At 34.8% G+C, this 18773-nt stretch overlaps 2 protein-coding genes across 4 annotated transcripts; both read left to right on the top strand.

Moving 5' to 3' along the window:
* Positions 1 to 3691, top strand: LOC105799439 (leucine-rich repeat receptor-like tyrosine-protein kinase PXC3). The gene is made up of 2 exons (XM_012629997.2): positions 1 to 2927; positions 3033 to 3691. The coding sequence occupies exons 1-2, from the start codon at positions 401 to 403 to the stop codon at positions 3338 to 3340; spliced, it is 2835 nt and encodes a 944-aa protein (XP_012485451.1). The 5' UTR covers positions 1 to 400; the 3' UTR covers positions 3341 to 3691.
* Positions 3692 to 13822: 10131 nt separating this feature from the next.
* LOC105799438 (protein SENSITIVE TO PROTON RHIZOTOXICITY 1) lies at positions 13823 to 17042 on the top strand. 3 transcript variants are annotated; one of them, XM_012629991.2, is made up of 2 exons: positions 13823 to 14545; positions 15279 to 17042. In XM_012629991.2, exon 2 carries the CDS (start codon positions 15321 to 15323, stop codon positions 16836 to 16838), a length of 1518 nt encoding a protein of 505 aa, XP_012485445.1. In that variant the 5' UTR covers positions 13823 to 14545; positions 15279 to 15320; the 3' UTR covers positions 16839 to 17042. The 3 variants fall into 3 exon arrangements, with proteins under 3 accessions (XP_012485445.1, XP_012485450.1, XP_012485447.1); XM_012629996.2 differs by having other exon boundaries at positions 13825 to 14545; positions 15334 to 17042; XM_012629993.2 differs by having other exon boundaries at positions 13825 to 14545; positions 15313 to 17042.
* Positions 17043 to 18773: the final 1731 nt, after the last annotated feature.

Genomic DNA, 18773 nt, shown 5'->3' with positions numbered 1-18773 from the left:
CTTTGAATTCAGTTGGGTCTTTGTTTAATGGATTGTTTTCCCATTACGTTGCTAATAATGATAATAATAAGGTGATGGAAAGTATGCGAGTATGAACCGGTAAGAATGGAAGTCATGAACAATCTGAAACCCAATCTCTTCCAAGAAAAAGGCCATTGCTGTCATCAGTCTCAGTCTCAGTCTCAGTCTACCTGTGGCGTTTATAGTCAGTCGGTCAACTCCACTCCCAACACGCCCACCCCTCATCTTTCTTTCCCATGAATTTCCTCTTGGAATTTCTCAAATCCCATCTTTTTCTTTTTCTCTTTCTCTTTTCTCCTCCCCTCTCTAACTCAAACCAGACCCTTTTCTGAACTTATACCAAAAACAAAGCTGAAATATAGTCTCCCATTGAGCTAAAATGAAGAGCTCCATTTACGGCATATCCTTCTTTTTCCTCTTCTGTATATTTCCTTTGGTCTCCGGTCAGCTAGCTTCAAACCAGAGCAACACGATGATCACCGTTTCTCACCAGCTTGCAAATTCATCCTGGAATGTTGAGAAGGAGCAGAACCCCTGCCTTTGGGAAGGTGTTACATGCAACGCTCCCCACAACGACTCCATACTTTCTCTTTCATTGTCGGGGTTTGGTCTCTCAAACTCTAGCTTCTTACCCTTGCTTTGCCAGATTAATTCTTTGCAGTCGCTCGACTTTTCCAGCAACTTGTTCAACTCAATCCCAGTTGAGTTTTTCAACACTTGTGGAGAGATTGATGGGTTAAAGAGCTTGAACTTTAGCAAGAACAAGTTGGTTGGTTCTTTGCCTACCTTTCAAAAGTTTGCTGGATTGGAATCCTTAGATTTATCTTTCAATGCTTTGAATGGAAGTATCGATTCACAGTTGAATGGTTTGAGTGCATTGAAAAGCTTGAACCTTAGTTGCAATAACTTCACTGGTTCAGTTCCAAGTCGCCTTGGAAAATCCAGGGTCCTGGAACAACTTGAACTTTCTATGAATAGGTTCACAGGTGAAATAGCTAGTGAAATTGGGGAGCATGGGAATTTGATAAAGATTGATCTCAGTGAGAATCATCTTAATGGATTTATTCCTGAATCTTTTGTGAACCTTACCAAGTTGGAAACCCTTATTCTATCTTCCAACCAGTTGCATGGGGAAATCCCTGCAGGCCTTTTAGGTATTACAACATTGCAGCGCTTCTCTGCCAATCAAAACAACTTTGTTGGTCTTCCTAGTAATAATATCTCAATGTCTCTCAAGATTTTAGATCTTAGTTATAATAAAATAGCTGGGAGAATTCTACCGCAGTTGCTGTTGGGATCAAACTTGCAGACTGTGGATTTGTCATATAATATGTTGACCGGACCAGTTCCTGTAAACATTTCTTCCAGTCTGGTCAGGTTAAGGTTGGGTAGCAATAATCTCAGCGGCCCAATTCCTTCTACGAGCTTTGTATCTTCGCCCAACTTGACGTATTTGGAGTTGGATAACAATAGCCTTACTGGAACCATACCTCCTCAAATTGGTTCTAATCCAAAGCTGGCATTGTTGAACTTGGCTCAGAATAAGCTGAATGGGACTTTGCCTGATGAATTGCTAAATCTTACGCAACTTGAGGTTCTGAAACTTCAACTCAACAAGCTTAGTGGTGAAATCCCAAATCAGATTGGAAGACTAATTATGTTATCCGTGCTCAATATCAGCTGGAATTCACTAAATGGAATCATACCACCTTCAATTTCCTACTGTGGAAAGCTTATTAACCTAAACTTGCAAAACAATGGTCTCACTGGTTTAATACCTGATGCCATCGGGAACTTGAACTTTCTGTTAGAACTCCGGCTGGGAGAAAATAAATTGCATGGTAGGATTCCTGATATGCCACAAAAGTTGCAGATTTCTTTGAATCTCAGCTTCAATAATTTTGATGGTCCTATTCCGAAGACTCTTTCCGAACTGAATGATTTGGAAGTTTTGGATCTCTCTAACAACAGTTTCTCAGGTGAAGTTCCTGATTTCCTGGGCACCTTGTCTTCCTTGTCACAGCTAGTACTTTCCAATAATCAGCTTTATGGAGTTCTTCCTCAATTCAAACGAAATGTTTCGGTCTATATAGATGGAAATCCGCAACTTCATCGTCCACAATATCATCCTCCAGAGTTGAGTAAAAAAGGAAAATCAGTTGGTGTGACAATTGTCATCACATTTGCAGCTGCTGTTCTTGCTGTAGTGGTAGTTGCAATTGTTTTTCTATTGATCTCAAGACGCTTAAGCAAGGTTAATGAGGAGCAATTACAGTCATTGGAAGTTCTTTCTCCTCCTCGGGTGATTCAAGGCAACATGTTGACAGCAAACGGGGTCCATAGATCTAATATTGACTTCACCAAAGCCATGGAAGCTGTTGCAAGCCCTGCAAACATTGTGCTGAAAACCAGGTTTTCGACCTATTACAAAGCTATGATGCCTTCAGGAGCAAGCTATTACGTTAAGAAGCTTAACTGGAGTGACAAGATATTCCAATTGGGGAGCCCTGATAAATTTGAGCAAGAGATAGAGGCTTTGGGGAAGCTTAGCAATTCAAATATCATGATTCCATTGGCCTATGTATTGACAGTTGACAGTGCATATCTATTCTATGAATTTTCCCCTAAGGGTACCCTCTATGATATTCTTCATGGGAGCTTGAAATCTTCTTTGGATTGGGCAAGTCGTTACAGTATAGCAGTTGGAGTAGCTCAAGGGCTTGCATTTTTGCATGGATGCACATCAAGTCCGATTCTCCTCATAGACCTTTCAAGCAGAAGCATCGTGCTCAAGTCATTGAAGGAGCCACAGGTTGGGGACATTGAGCTTTGTAAAGTAATTGACCCTTCCAAGAGCAACGGAAGCCTTTCCACAGTTGCTGGTTCTGTAGGTTATATTCCTCCAGGTAACAAATCTGGCAGACATGCATCCTTATTTTACTATCTCCTTTGAATATGAACTGTTTTGAGTTTTTGTCCTAAGCCTGTTTTGTTTTAATGGTGGTGCACAGAGTATGCTTATACAATGAGGGTAACAATGGCTGGAAATGTTTATAGCTTTGGAGTTGTATTGCTGGAATTGCTGACAGGAAAAGCAGCAGTTAGTGAGGGAACTGAGTTAGCCAAGTGGGTATTAAGCAACTCAGTGCGGCCAAATAAGCTGGATCACATCCTTGATTTTAGTATCAGTAGAACATCACTGGTGGTAAGAAATCAGATGCTTGCTGTCTTGAAAGTTGCACTTGCTTGTGTCAGTGTTACTCCAGAATCAAGGCCCAAGATGAAAAGTGTGCTACGGATGATCCTCAATGTAAGATAAAATCATCTCCACCTACTACTGCCTTTAATTACCGAGTGAGCTTTGTTTCATACAAATTATACAAGATTGAAGAAAGCCAGTATTGGCCATGGTGGCTAGGAAGCCAACAACCTGCACGTAAGAATCGTTTGGTTTTGAATTCATTCTTATACGTAGTATACTTTTGTAATTTAATGGTGCCATTGTAAAACTCAGTTCTATAATAGGTGAATTCTCACATAATTTCATGGTTGTTAGTGATTATATTGTAGATTTCTACTAGAGATACTCCCAACCCAAGAGGTTATAGCAAAAGATTGTTAAAAAATAGATGTTTAGTACTTAAATCTTTTTCTCATTTTAGTACATAAACTTTGTACCGTTAACCGTTTTGGTACCAAAAAGCAAACTGCATTAATAAAAACCTGGCCACCCAGTATGTGCCATGTGATTGATGACATGGTAGGTTGACCGATGACATGACACATTGACCATGACATGGCAGGTTCATCAATGACATAGCACATTGATCAAGTTGATTGTCATTAACCAGTGTTGACCCATGTTGACCCGTGTTGATTGGCAGTTGATCGGTAAATAATCATTAAAAATTATTATAAAAATTGAAAAATGAAAAAGCATTTTAAAAATTAGTTAATAAATTTTAAATTTTATTTAAAAAGTTTTAAAAAATTGTTAAAAAATTAAAAATTTGTAAAAATTTATAAAATGTAAATTCTGTTGAGGGTAAACTATACAAATGGTTACCCAACTAGTGTAACATTCTTGTTTTGGTCAAAAAATTTTAAAAATTTTCAATTTAGGCTTTAACATTTTAAATTTGTTCATGTCTTGGTCACCCGCCATTAAGTTGATAATGAATGCCTTTTTCTAACTGGTATAATAACACATTTAGTCCTTAGTACTTGCACATTCTATCAATTTGATCCAAATTCTGAATAATTCAATAATTTAATCATTCACATTTACAAATTCTATTAATTTGATCCTCAAACTTTCTAACCAAAGCTTTTGGCTTTTAAAACAAAGGCATTCAACATCTATTAGTTGTTTTATTTATGGTTGAAATTATCTAATTTGATACATAATCCTTTCTATTTATATTTTTAAGAAGTTAGTGTTAAAAATTAACTAAACACCATTAAAATAATAAAAATACAAATTTTAAAAATGTAATATATAATAAAATTATATAAATAATTTAATATTTGTAAAAAAATTCACTTTGACTAACATAATTTTAGTTTTAAATTAATTTGATAAATGATTTGATACTAAATCATATTATTAGTGATATGTATTGCTTCTTGGGCTTGTATATGGTCTTGAACACTTCTGAACACCCGAAAAACGTTCCTAAATGGTTTTAAATTGATTTTAAAACCTAAAAAATGTTTCACATTGTTTACACCGTGCAAACAAGAGGGTAACAACATCTATGATTTTATCTAAATTGTTTAAATTTTTAATTTATAGTAAAATCTTACATACCTCCACCTGAAAATCCTCGATTTAAGCCGATAAATCTCAAACATTTGGTTTACGTTTCAAATAGGTCCTAAGATGTGTTCAATGACCCAAAATGATTTCAAATTATATTATATTTTTTTAATGTTGAGTATTGTCTTAAAGAAATTTTATATGGTTACCAAATGGTGTTTTATTTAAAAAAAAACTTTGCTTTTAGTTTGAAAATGTTCCGATAACACATTTTATTTGTGTTGTACATTGAAACGGTTGAGGGATGTTATAATAGAACAACCATCAAACCCTCAGAGTTCTCCTTAAGATTCTCCAAAATAGAGACACCCCACAATCCCATTAGCATATCAATTATCTTCACATTTTCTTTCCCTTTCCTATGCACCTTACCTTCAGCCCCTTATGTGAGCCCTATGTTGGATACATTGGCATGCCAAAGAATTGTGAGTACTCAGCTATAAGTTTTGTGGTTTGGGCATTGATGCCGTAGGTCATTTGGAGAGATAAGGGAATGTCGAGCTATGTTTCATTCAAAGGGACATGTCGGTGTATAGGAGAGTGTTTGGTTTTATGCTACACTTGTGAGACATGTTAAGGACTCTCTGAGTCACAAGTGAGGCGTTATAAGGAGATCTACTTATCCAATTATACAGATATGCCAAGTATAAGGACATGTTTTGTAATCACTATAAGAACAATAACAAGAACAAACTCAAGGTTATGATAAGTACATGAATATATTTTATGCTTTCTTACGAAAACAAGCCAAGTTTTTAAGTATGATTTTCAACTAGTACATGTGAAACTATTTTACAAACTTATATGTTCTTCTGACAAGCAGGTAACTATGAACTGGGTCTCGCACCTTCACGGCGAGCCTAGTTTGCGAAACGATTTTCAGTCTAAATTTTGCTTTAACTCCGTATTTTAAGCATATTTTGGTGTTTCCTGTATAATCACTGAGTTCTCAATGAGTTCACCCACTCCCCTCTTACTTCACAGGTAAGCAGTTCGCGAAAGGTAGTGACAAGGTGATTAATCCAAGCAAGGCTAATCAAGATGGGTACCAACGAACCATGGAAAAAGGTGATGTGTTTATTTTGCTTGGGATTAGTGATATTGTGTCCAATGACTTTGCTATTTTTGTTAGACTTAATTTTTCCTTAAGTTTATTTTTTTGATTTTCGTTTTTGCGAACCATAGAGTTAAATACTTTTTTGTTTGATTTTGTCGAATTCCTTCAATATGAATAAAGAACTAAAGTTTCTTTATCCTTCCTTTTGTGAGTGCCCTATTGTGTTCTTTAAATTTAGATTGAGTATGACTTCACCCCCTTATGCAAGCTAGAATTGATGCGAGATATCCATGACTGTGACCCCTATGAGTTTGCGACCTTGATTTTGTATGCGAACCCTTATTAGCGAAAATCTTACTTGTTAGCGAACCCAATTAAAGTATGTGAACCCTTGAATGTATGACATTTCTTGTTGCAAAGCCCGTATTACATGCGAACCTATGTTGTTATGCAAACCTATGTTATATGAAGTATGCGAACCTATGCTATATGAAGTATACGAACCTATGTTGTTGAACGTGCCTTAATATTGAGTTCTAAGTGTTGACACCATTTTTTTTGATGAAAACGGGGTCGACTTGGTTTTTGAAAATGAAAACGAAAATGGGAGTCGCCACCAATCCTTTTTGATAAGGTGTGATCGGATCACCTTGAAAAGTGGTTGTTTTTAATAAACGATTTAATTTTATTAAAACAACGGTTTTGGTCCACGAAATTCAGAAAAATAGGTTCGGGAGTCGGTTACGCACGAGGAAGGATTAACATCCTTGATACACCCAAAATTGGTACCTAGTTGATTACTTAATGTCTTAGTGTCGAAAACTGAAAACTTTGAAGAAATTTAAAATACGACCCTTAAAAAAAAACTCGAATCACATGGATTAAAATTCAAGAGGATATTTGGCTATTTGGTTAAACGAGAAATCGAAACCCAGCACATTAAGGCACGTTCCTCGAATTTCCAAACGCGAAACATTTCCTTATTTTGAAATTTTTGAAAGGATATTTGGCTATTTGGTTGAACGAGAAAAATCGAAACCCAGCATATTAGGGCACGTTTTCTCTAATTTCCAAACGCAAAACATTGCCTTATTTTGAAATTTTTAAAAGGATATTTAGCTATTTGGTTGAACGAAGAAATCAAAACCCAGCACATTAGTGCACGTTTTCTCGAATTTCCAAACGCAAAATATTACCTTATTTTTGAAATTTTCAAAAGGATACTTAGCTATTTGGTTGAACGAGAAAAATCGAAACCCAACACATTAGGGCACGTTACCTCGAATTCCCAAACGCCAAACATTGCCTTATTTTGAAATTTTTAAAAGGATACTTAGCTATTTGGTTGAACGAGAAAAATCGAAACCCAGCACATTAGGGCACGTTTTCTCGAATTTCCAAACGCAAAACATTGCCTTATTTAGAAAAATTTTCCTTTTTTGAAGTATGGTGTTAATATGCAGAGTGGAATAATAAATATGATAACGTGAACAAAAAAATAATATGAGCAAAAACAAATCATTCATGTATTTACAATAACAAGTAAAAATTAAAAAAATTAAAACATTAAAAGAAAATTATGGACATATAAATAAATAAATAAATGAACACTAAGTAAACAAGGATAATAAGGAATAAAATAAATAAAGCTATAAAAATATGAAAATATATGTAAGTATATATATGTGTATATAAATGTATGTAAAAATTATGAAAATAAAATAAAATAATATATGAAAAAAACATATAAAAACATGTATATATATAAGTATGTATATATATGTATACTTTATATATTTATGTAAAAAGAAGAACTATGTATGTATAAACATATTATGTAAATGTATTCAAGTGTATACATATATATATATATATATTTAATATGAAATATAAAACATATCTACATATTTTAAAATTATTATATAAATATATATATATATAAGTAAGTATATACATATACGTATGTAAATTAAAATATGAAAAGTATATACATATAGGTATATATATATGAATCATAAAATATAAAATACATATTTTAAAAATGAAGAATATGTAAATATATATATATATATACGAAAATAAAATACATATATAGATATGTATATGGATATGTACAAAATTATACAATATACATAAAAATTGTAGGTATGTATATAAGTATATATAAAAGCAATTATAATAATAATAATAATAATAATAATAATAATAATAATAATAATAATAATAATAATAATAATAATATGAAATTTATTAAGAAAATAAACAAACTAACAAAAGGACTAAACTAAAAATTTAAAATGAAATTCGGGGTTAAATCATAAATAAAATAAATGGGAAGGACCACAATGAATGAGCGAATGACAAGGAGGGACCAAATGGGAAATAATCCCGCCCCTCCTAAACGCACAGTTTCATGGTGGACCAGATTATAAAGAAAAATAGATTACAGGGCAAAATTAAAAAAAAAAGAGAACTTGATTGCAAAATCATTTAAAAGCAGAAGGGCTGAAAGCGCAATTAGCCTTTCCGCTCAAAAACACGCGAATCTTGGCTTGGAGTGGGTCAGACGTCGGGTCAGGAGCCCAAAACGACGTCATTTTGGGGCTTTCCTGACCCTATCAAAACAGAACCGTTTTATAATGCTATAAAGCCCAAATTTTTTTAAATTTTTTCATTTTTTTCTTCTTAAAAAAAAAAACCTTCATAAAACTCTCAAATTCTCTCCCCTTTTCCAGAAACCGGCCAAGAGTCCGGTCATCGGTCAGACCGGGCCGACCGCCAAGACCGGCAAAGGCCGCTGCAGACTGGCAATGGGAGACCAAAAGTCTCCCTTTTTCACCGAATCGTCTCCTCGTCCTCCTGATCACTCTGGCGGCGACCAAAAAGGTAGAAAAGGCTTCTTCTTTTTTTGTTTTTGTTGCGATATTTCGAAATAAACAAAACAATAAAAAAATGATAAAACAAAATAAAACGAAAATCACTTTTAAAAAATTTGTTGTTTCTTATTTCTTGATATGTTTTTTTTTCAAAAAAAAGATACCTTTACATGCCTTTTGTTTCGGCTTTTATAGCCAATTTTTACACTGCTTTTTTTTCAATTTTCTTGTTTCTATTTGCGACTTGCGTGTTCTTTCTTCTTGCAGGTGATTTGATGGCGCAAGTGGGCGACGTGGGACGTGCGACGGTGGCAGAGCAAGTGGCCAACTTCGGCAGAGGCTAGGTGTGGCGGCAGTTTAGGGTTAGGGCAATAGAGGCTAGGGTTTTTCTTTTTTTTTCTTTTTTGTTTGTTTTGGGCTGCTGGAAATGGGTTTGTTTTTGGGTATGTTATTGGGCCATTCGGGTTTGGGTTTAGTCTAGGTGGGTTAATTTGGCTTAAGTTTGGGCGATTAGTTGGGTTGGTGTTTAGGTGGGTTGGGTATTTTATTTGTAGTGAGCCTCGGGCAAAATTGGGCTGTACACTAAGTACTTGTGTATTTTTGTTCAAATATGCGAACCCTAAAAATCTCTGTTTATGACTTCATGCGAACTCTAAAGCCTTTACTATTTGTTAACATGCGAACCTTTCTCTTTACACAGATTTTATGTGCTCCCATATCTTCTGTTTCGTGCATGTTATTATGACACTACTGTTTTATTGTGATAACTTAGCACTGTTAGGGATCAACTCGATTAAGCAACAAGTAAAAATAGCAGAATAAATTGAGAAATTGAACACACAAATTTAACGTGGAAAAGCTCCTCCAAAGAGGATAAAAAAAACCACGGGAAAAGATAATTTTACTATAATGGCAAAAGAACGAAGAGTACAAAAGATGCAGATAAAACTAAACCCCAAAAACCCGAAAACAAAGAACCCTAAAAACGTAAACACAAAATTCTCTAAATGTGTTATGAGTTCTAATCTCTAATGGGTGTATTTTTCTAAGGTTGTAAAAGAGCCTATTTATAGGCTAAATTCATATGTTAAATAATAATAAAATAATCTAAACTAATTAGTGTTTGACTGAAATAAATAAACAGAGTTTAACTAAAAGATTATTTTTCTAATTTGATTGAAAATATGAGTCATACTTAACAAATCTCCACCTTGACTCATATTTCTACAACGCCATCTTTGCCAAAGCTCACCACGAGCCTATCTTGAACTATGCAGGGAATTAACTGAGTCGAATCTGTGCTTAGAAACTGGAAGACTTCTAGCCTTCGACTTGTGCAATTTGCAAATCAAAACTAACCCGGTCCGATTTTCACGAACAAGGTGCCCTAACTTTTCAAAACCTGCATCCAAAAGAGAACCTCTCTTCAATGAAATGGTCATACATTTTTCCCTCCTATGACCAAGTTGCCTCCGCTCCAAACGAGTTGACTTCGACTCTGTAACGGATGAGGGACATCCAATTTCACCGGTTATTGTAGAACCTTCCAAGATATAAAGACTGCCAGTTCTTTTACCTTTTAACAAAATGAGAGCTCCACGAGATACTTTAATACCGCTCGACTCGATGTTGATTTTGCATCCTTTCAAGTCTAAAATACTTAAAGAGATGAGATTCTTTCGTAAATTAGGTACATACCTGACATTTAAGAGTGTCCTAATTGTCCCATCGTGTGTCTTGATTTTAATAGTTCCAATACCAACTACCTTACTAGATGAATCGTTTCTCATGCGCACAACTCCACCTTCAACCGAACTGTATGTAGAGAACCATTTTCTATTGGGACACATGTGGAAAGAACATCTCGAATCTAGGATCCACTTGGACGTGAGCTTGGAGTTATCGCTCATTGATACTAACAAGAAATCATCACCGCTTTCATCAGCCAAATTAGCACCAGCTACATCTTCTTCGTTACTCTCAGCAGCTCTTTTATTTTGCAGTTTTATAACAATCTGCTTTGACGTGACCTAACTTTTTACAATAGCGACACCTTTTGTCTCGTTTCTTTGATGCTACTAAAACGGAAGCTTGCCTAGCTACCTTGCTATCCAAATGAAGCTCATTGTCGAGTTTGTCTCTACTCAAAAAATGACCTTTCACATCTTCGAACGAGATTTTGTCTCTGCCATAAATCAAGGTCTCCCTGAAAGACTTGTATGAAGGGGGTAAAGAGCATAATAATAGCATAGCTTGATCTTCATCATCAATATGAACCTTAACGTTCTTTAAATCATTTAAAGAGTAATGAATTGACTGATGTGATCTCTAAGAAGCTCACATTCGTTCATGCGAAACGTAAATAGACGTTGTTTTAACACTAAACGGTTAGCCAAAGACTTAGTCGCATAAAGAGTTTCTAACATTTTCCACAAAGCGGATGATGTCTTCTCTATCAATACCTCCTGCAATACCGTATTCGCGAGGCACAATTGGATTGCAGACAAGGCCTTTTCATCAAGCTCTTCCCATTCTGTTTTATTTAGATTCTCAGGCTTTTTCCCGGTAACAACCTTTTTCAAATCGGATTGAACTAGAATTGCCATCATCCGAACTTGCCACAGATTGAAATTTGTCTCACCATCGAACTTCTCAATTTCAAACCTTGTTGTTGCCATATCTGAATGGGTTGATCTATGAAAATTGAACTAGCTCTGATATCACTTGTTAGGGATCGACCCGATTAAGCAACAAGTAAAAATAGCAGAATAAATTGAGAAATTGAACACATAAATTTAACGTGGAAAAACTCCTCCAAAGAGGATAAAAAAAACCACGGGCAAAGATAATTTTATTATAATGGCAAAAAAACGAAGAGTACAAAAGATGGAGATAAAACTAAACCCCAAAAACCTGAAAACAAAGAACCCTCAAAACGTAAACACAAAATTCTCTAAATGTGTTATGAGTTCTAGTCTCTAATGGGTGTATTTTTCTAAGGTTGTAAAAGAGCCTATTTATAGGCTAAATTTATATGTCAAATAATAATAAAATAATCTAAACTAATCAGTGTTTGACTGAAATAAATAAACAGAGTTTAACTAAAAGATTATTTTTCTAATTTGATTGAAAATAGGAGTCATACTTAACAAGCACATTTTCATGCTGTAAATTTGTGGTGTGTTGGAGGTTAGGTTGGGAGTTAATGGAGAGTCACTCCTGTGGTTAATGTGACACGCTGGATTCGGGTCGAACCAACTCAGCCAAGTTTTGGGTGTTACAGATATCATGAGCGTTCATTATTGGCTCGTGATCTTTTGGCAATTTCAATATTGACTGTAGCTCCCGAGTCGGCTTTTATATAGGGAAGAAAGTTATCACACATTTGAGGAGCTCACTTAAACAAAAAACGGTTCAAGCAGTTATTTGCTTTGATGATTGGATGCGAGCTAAGGGATTTTCAATGGGTAATTATTTCTTATTTTATTGTTATAATTTTATAACATTTCATCAATTTGATTATCTAACTATTTATTCTTATTTCATATTGGGAATTGATTGCGAAAATGATGAAAATGATGAGGACGATGATTCTTCGATTGCTTTCTAGGTTACCTTCCTGATTGTTAACAAATTAATTTAGCTTACAATTTATAGCTTGTTATAAAATTAAATGTTGATTGGTTGATATATAGATATTTTGGTTGGTTGATTACAGTTTGCAGGTTATTTTTTGTGCTATTTTGGTTGTTTTGGTGATGTTTTGGAGTTGTTTTTGGTGCTATTTTATTGTTGTTTCACTGTTGTTTTTAATATAATTTGAATATTGTAAAATTTTTATTTTATTGTTAATTTTGCTACTATTTTAGTTGCAACTATCTTACTATAAATACTTTTTAATATATTTTTAATTTGTTGAGAAATATTTATTTTAACAGTTTTTAAGTATATTTGTTATATTATATTATTTAAAATTAATTTTTATAATAAAATAATCTAAAAAATTTAATATGAGTCGGACTCGAATTTAGAATATATAATTTGGACCGAACTTAGACAAAATCTTAAGCTTATTTTTCAGGCCAAACTTAAACCTAAAACATAAACTTAAAATTCTGTTAAGGTCCTGCCCAAGATCTAACTCTACTACTAGCTTTTCCCTCGAAACCTTATGTATTTTTTATTCCCAAACTTTGTAGATTTCCTCTAACCACATCTGCCTTCATTTATAAGCCAATTTTCTTTTTACTTAAATCTCCCCGAGATCTATCTTTCCCCCACTTACAATTCCTCTATCCATGTCTTAACCCTCCACACAAAACAAAAATAATATATTTTTTCTTATCCAACAACTAATGGTTTACTAATATCAATTGCAACTCTCTTCCGTAAGAAGCTTCTTCTCATACCATTCTCCCAACACATATCATCAATTTTTATACACAACCTACCCTAGATTTATCAAATTATATCAATTATTATAATTATCCAATTATAAATTTAGATTTTGAGTTAGATTTATCTCGGGTTTAGATTAGATTAATTTCGAACTCAGATTTTTTTAAGCTAGTTCTATTAGTTTTTTTTGATCTCGAGGTGTCTCGAACTCGAACTTTTTTAAGCTCAAACTTTTTAGAGTTTGGATTTTGATCATTACGGACCCAAATTGGCACAAACAAGCTTTCAAGTTTGAATCTGTTTTGTCAATTCCTTACTAAAAAATAACGGAGTTTAAACATTGGTCTCTCTACTGAAAAAAAGAAGAGGAGTAAATTAGTTCTTATACATTTCGAAATGTGCAAACTAGTCTCTCTGGTAAATCATAACATGAAATATCATTTTAATTATTTTTCAAAAAATTTCTTAAAAATAATTCTAAAAGAAATCTTAAAAAATATAATTTATTAAAAATATTAAACCATCAATTAGTAAAAGCATCAAGGAGATAAAGATGTAATTAAATCATGGATATTGTGCTCTACTTTGCTCTTTTTCTTGGGTGGTGGTTGGAGTTTGAGGGACATTGGAGGAGTAATTTTGTCTTGGATTGCAAGGGCTGGTGCTGTAAGGAGGGGTTAATTTGAGTTGGGTTTCATAAGGCTTTTCTTCTGATGGTGTTAATGATTTTGAAGATTTTATCGGTGATTCAGGCTTTTGTTCATGGTTACAATTACTTTGTTTTTTGACTGCATCAATTATTTTAGAGCTCATGGAATTCAGCTTATATGCTTGTATGCTGATTTTTTTTTTTCGAATTATTGTTAAGCAAAATTTTAGAAATAATTAATATGTAACGTCATGATAAAAATTAAAAAAACAAAACTAATTTACATATTTTGAAGTGTATCCATTTTTTCTGCCTGATACTTTTAAGTTTTACCTCAGTAATCTAAAGAATATATATTTTAGTTGAAGCGAAAACAAACCACAAACGCAATGATAAACAATATAAAAGTGTTAAATTCAGAGAAGAATTAGAGGGCCAATCTGCTCGGGGAGAGATCGAAATCTGCTCGGGCTTTTAGACGCGGCGGTGCACATGGGGACCAGTGTCGGGCAAATCGACGGTGCTACTGCGCAAGCTAACGTCGCAGGGGACTATTACGGTTTTGATTAATGGGGTTGACGTGTTTATTGTCCCACATACCACCCAGTAACCATCTTGTGATCCTTTTTGCTAATAAATTGACTGGGTCGACCGTCTGTTCTCTTTTTTCCTCTCCGTCTCTTTAGAAGCCTGAGCTGAAGAGCATCCAAGCCATCTTGAATCTTGTAAGTCTCTTTTGTTACTGTTTTTTTTTTTAAATTAACCTTTAGTTTGAAGTTTTAATTTTTAAGCTTTGTTATCTCTAAAGATTGGATTTTTGCATCTGGGTATTAGCTGAATGTTGAGATCTTTCAAATTTACTTGCTTCAACTGTTTCTGCTTCTAATAAATTTTAATATGCTATGGTGAGTTTTTAAATTACTAATTTGATTGGGGAGAGGGGATTTAGGTATGTGTCAAAAAATTCTTCGAAAATGGGGTTGGCTAACAAGAAAGTGGGATTTTTTTTTTGTTTGATTCAAGGTGGTAAGGGTTAAACTCTTGCTGGAGCTTTCAAATGAGTTCTGGGATTTTGGTTCAAGCTAAGGAAGAGTTAACGGTGATTTGACTTTCAATTTAGATAACCAGTTTTTATTTTTCTTCACTTCTAGGACTCTTTAGTTACTTTGGTTCTTTTATGACTTTGGATGGGAAAGAAAAAAAGGCAGTTTTTAGTAATTTAATGGTGGAAAACAATGGAGGTTGGTTGATTTGATGAGTCAACTTGGCTGTGAAATTTGATCTTTTTTCTTGATGAACATTGCGGATTTGGGGTAATATGATTTTGTTATGCTTTTGATGCTCAACTGTTCCTTCTTTCTGCGATCCCCTCAAATTCGATAGCCATTTTTCGTTATTTCTCTATTCAAATTTGTTGGAAATTTTACTAGCATTTTTGAATCCCTTGATGCTTTATAGTTTTCACCCGTATTTATATCTTGATATCTAAAAGGCCTGAAAATGGATCTTAAAGAGAGGGTATGTGGTGAGCTACAAAAGGAAGTTCCCAAAGGCGCGTCTTTTACTAATTTCAATACACAGCATCAGCAGAAGTGGGAAGATCCATCATCCACTTCAGATTACAGCACCAGGATCGAGCCTCCTTTCCAGGCATTCAACCAGACTTCTCAAACTCAATCTTTATTGTTGTGTAATAACCAAATCAAAGTCCCTATGCAAGATGGTTCCGTCAATGACTTGCTTCAAGCCAGTAAAATCCAAGATTGGGATCCAAGTGCAATGCTAAACAATCTCTCATTCCTTGGGCAGAAGATCCATCAGCTTCAGGATTTGGTGTATTTAATCATTGGGCGGAAGGGTCAAGTGTTGGGGGGACCAGACGAACTTCTTGTTCAGCAACAACAGCTAGTTACTGCGGATCTCACTTCAATTATAGTTCAGCTGATATCTACTGCTGGTAGTCTTCTCCCGTCTGTAAAGCAAACACTTTCTGCAGCCACTACGTCTCTGGGACAGTGTGGGGAGTTTGGTGGAGTTGTCTTCCCTTCTTCTGCACAAGGGCTGAATGATGGGGTTCAGCCACAAAATGCTGGTGGAAGCAAAGTCTCTGAGCCGCCAAATTCTGTTGATATTACTAGTAACAATGGAAACGAGCAAAGTAATCATATAATCGAGGAGCATGAATTGAAAGATGAGGAAGATGCCGAGGAAGGAGAAAACCTTTTGCCTGGCACGTATGAGATACTGCAGTTAGAAAAGGAAGAAATCCTTGCGCCCCACACTCATTTCTGCACTATATGTGGAAAAGGATTCAAGAGAGATGCAAATTTACGAATGCATATGAGAGGTCATGGAGAGGAGTACAAAACACCGGGGGCCCTTGCGAAACCCACTAAAGAATCCAGCTCTGAACCAACTATTATTAAGAGGTATTCCTGCCCTTATGCTGGTTGCAAGCGGAACAAGGATCACAAAAAGTTTCAGCCACTGAAGACCATTTTATGCGTCAAAAACCATTACAAGAGAACCCACTGTGACAAGAGCTACATTTGCAGCAGATGCAATACCAAGAAATTCTCAGTAATTGCTGATCTGAAAACTCATGAGAAGCATTGTGGTAAGGATAAGTGGCTTTGTTCTTGCGGCACCACGTTTTCAAGGAAAGATAAGCTGTTTGGGCATATCACTCTTTTCCAAGGTCACACTCCAGCCATTCCTTCTGATGAAATTAAAGCAGCACCCGCCGGAACATCTGATGGAGCCACTAATAAGGTTGGAAGTGTGAATTTCAACCTCTCCTCTTATGTTTCTAGTGAAAGTGAGGTTCAAAGTAGTAGTATGGACATTAAAGGGGGGATTGATGATGCTGTTGGTTACTTCTCACCGTTGAGCTTCGATACATGTAATTTTGGTGGGTTTCATGAGTTCCCTCGACCACCATTTGATGACTCAGAGAGTTCATTTGCATTTCTACTTTCTAGGTCCTGTAATTACAGTCAGAAAAGTGGAGAGGAGTAAAGCCCTTGATTGTGGCTAATTTCTTCCTTCATCAGTAGGGATTCAGGGATGTGTTAAATTTGTGTGGTAAGGCAGCCCTCTGTACTTGGTTGCTTAAATAAATGCTCTAACCTTGTTAGAACAGCAGTTCTTTTTTTTTCTTGTTAAAGTCGTAATCTTGACAATTGTTTGTTTTTAATATTTTTTTCACTGTGTTATTAACCATCGTATTGTCTTGCTGTTTTAATATTCGGGTCATCAGTTGGGTTTTGTGGCGCCTCAAACCCAATCGGGACGGTCCGACCCAAATTCAGAACGTCACATTAACCACTTGTGTGACTCTCCTTATCGACCATCAAACACACCACAAAATCATCGTTCACACCATACAATATGCAAGCAACATATTTATATGCATAAACATCAATCATATGGTTCAGGGTAAACATATAAACCTTAACTCATGTTTCCACCGCACTACTCATCAACACAATATCAGGGGTAAAATTGTCTTTTCACAAGCAATATACAAAACAAACTTAAAAACATTAAATTGAACATCCATATCGATAAAGTATTTTAATTAAGATTATATTTGAAAGAATAAACCAAAATCAATAAGTAATGCTCGTTTAATTTCAAAATAAAGTTTAATAAATTTAGTAAAATACATTAAAAACCTTTTTGTAAAATCGAGGGTAGAATTGTTAAATTAGCCATACAAAACTTAATCATGCAAATTTTCATGGCATTTCATAGCATTTAAAGACTCCAATTACATAGCACAAAAACCAGGACTAAATTGCAAAGATAACAAAACATGCCAGAAACACTCAGAGAGTATCGTCGTGACCATGTGATTTACCTTGTCACAATGTGGCCTAGGAGGTGTCTCTCGTCACGACAACGCGACATTGGGCATCTCGACGACGATCCCTCGCCCTGATGATGTTCGAATGTCGTCTCAACGTCACCTGCAGATTTCAGCAAAAATGACCCAAAACTTGCATTTGACACTTTGACTCAATACCAAACATTTCATTATGTGCTTTCATGTCAATTTCTCTATTCTAACATATCATATAACATTCATAGATCATATAAATCATGCTCAATCACACTAAATCACACTAAATCATACATTAACATACTTTGACATCTTAAGTAAATTGCTATGCTAGCATGCAATCTAAAGTCGCAATTCAATTACTTAACATGTCAAATTTTCATCTCATGCATTTCTAAGTGCAAAATAGGTTCATTTTACACCAACATGACTTTCAAAACTAATCCAAATGTTCAACATGCCATTTTAACTACTATATTATCGATTCACCAATAGACATACAAACCATTCATCATGCAACTTCAACAGACATATTATGCATATTCAAGCATTAAATCCAATCAAACAATCAAACCCAAACCAGTTTAAAAAATCCTTTGAAATAGACCTTAAAAGTCTATTTACAAACCAGCAATTAATAAAGTCTAAAACCCTAAAATTTGGCTCCACATTGCCTTCCTTATTGAAATTGAAAACACAACACATACTCAAGATAATTTGTCTTGCTTTGGATCATTTATTGGCTCACTTCTCCTCCTTGTTTCAGCTAAATTTCTGCATTATTAAACATAAAAGAGTGTGAGCTTTTTCAAGTTCAATGAGTGCTCAAGAATACTACATGTAAACACATACTCATGGTTAAAAGAAGGTGTACTACAACAATTAACCATGACATGACATTAAGCATACACATAACATTATTATGAAATATTATAAAACATATTGTATTGGATAAATGGATCTCCAAACACAACCAATATAATGAGTAACATAAAGCTATGACCCTCGAAACACAACCAATATCCCCTCCAAACACAACCATAAAGTGGTGAGTACTCACAATCCTATAGCATGTCAACTATACCTAATGGTTCCAAGAGATCACAATG

Source organism: Gossypium raimondii, chromosome 9 (genome assembly GCF_025698545.1).
Source record: "Gossypium raimondii isolate GPD5lz chromosome 9, ASM2569854v1, whole genome shotgun sequence".
NCBI classification, from domain to species: domain Eukaryota; kingdom Viridiplantae; phylum Streptophyta; class Magnoliopsida; order Malvales; family Malvaceae; genus Gossypium; species Gossypium raimondii.
The sequence above is the reverse complement of the archived record's forward strand: the minus strand, read 5'-3'. Positions and strand labels throughout refer to the sequence as shown.

What these genes read in the sequence shown, in the direction of transcription:
- LOC105799439 (XM_012629997.2), top strand. Translation starts at nt 401, where the DNA reads ATGAAGAGCTCCATTTACGGCATATCCTTCTTTTTCCTCTTCTGTATA. An exon ending in TGTAGGTTATATTCCTCCAG is followed by an intron (nt 2,928 to 3,032) that starts GTAACAAATCTG and finishes GGTGGTGCACAG; the next exon opens with AGTATGCTTATACAATGAGG.
- LOC105799438 (XM_012629991.2), top strand. Translation starts at nt 15,321, where the DNA reads ATGGATCTTAAAGAGAGGGTATGTGGTGAGCTACAAAAGGAAGTTCCC.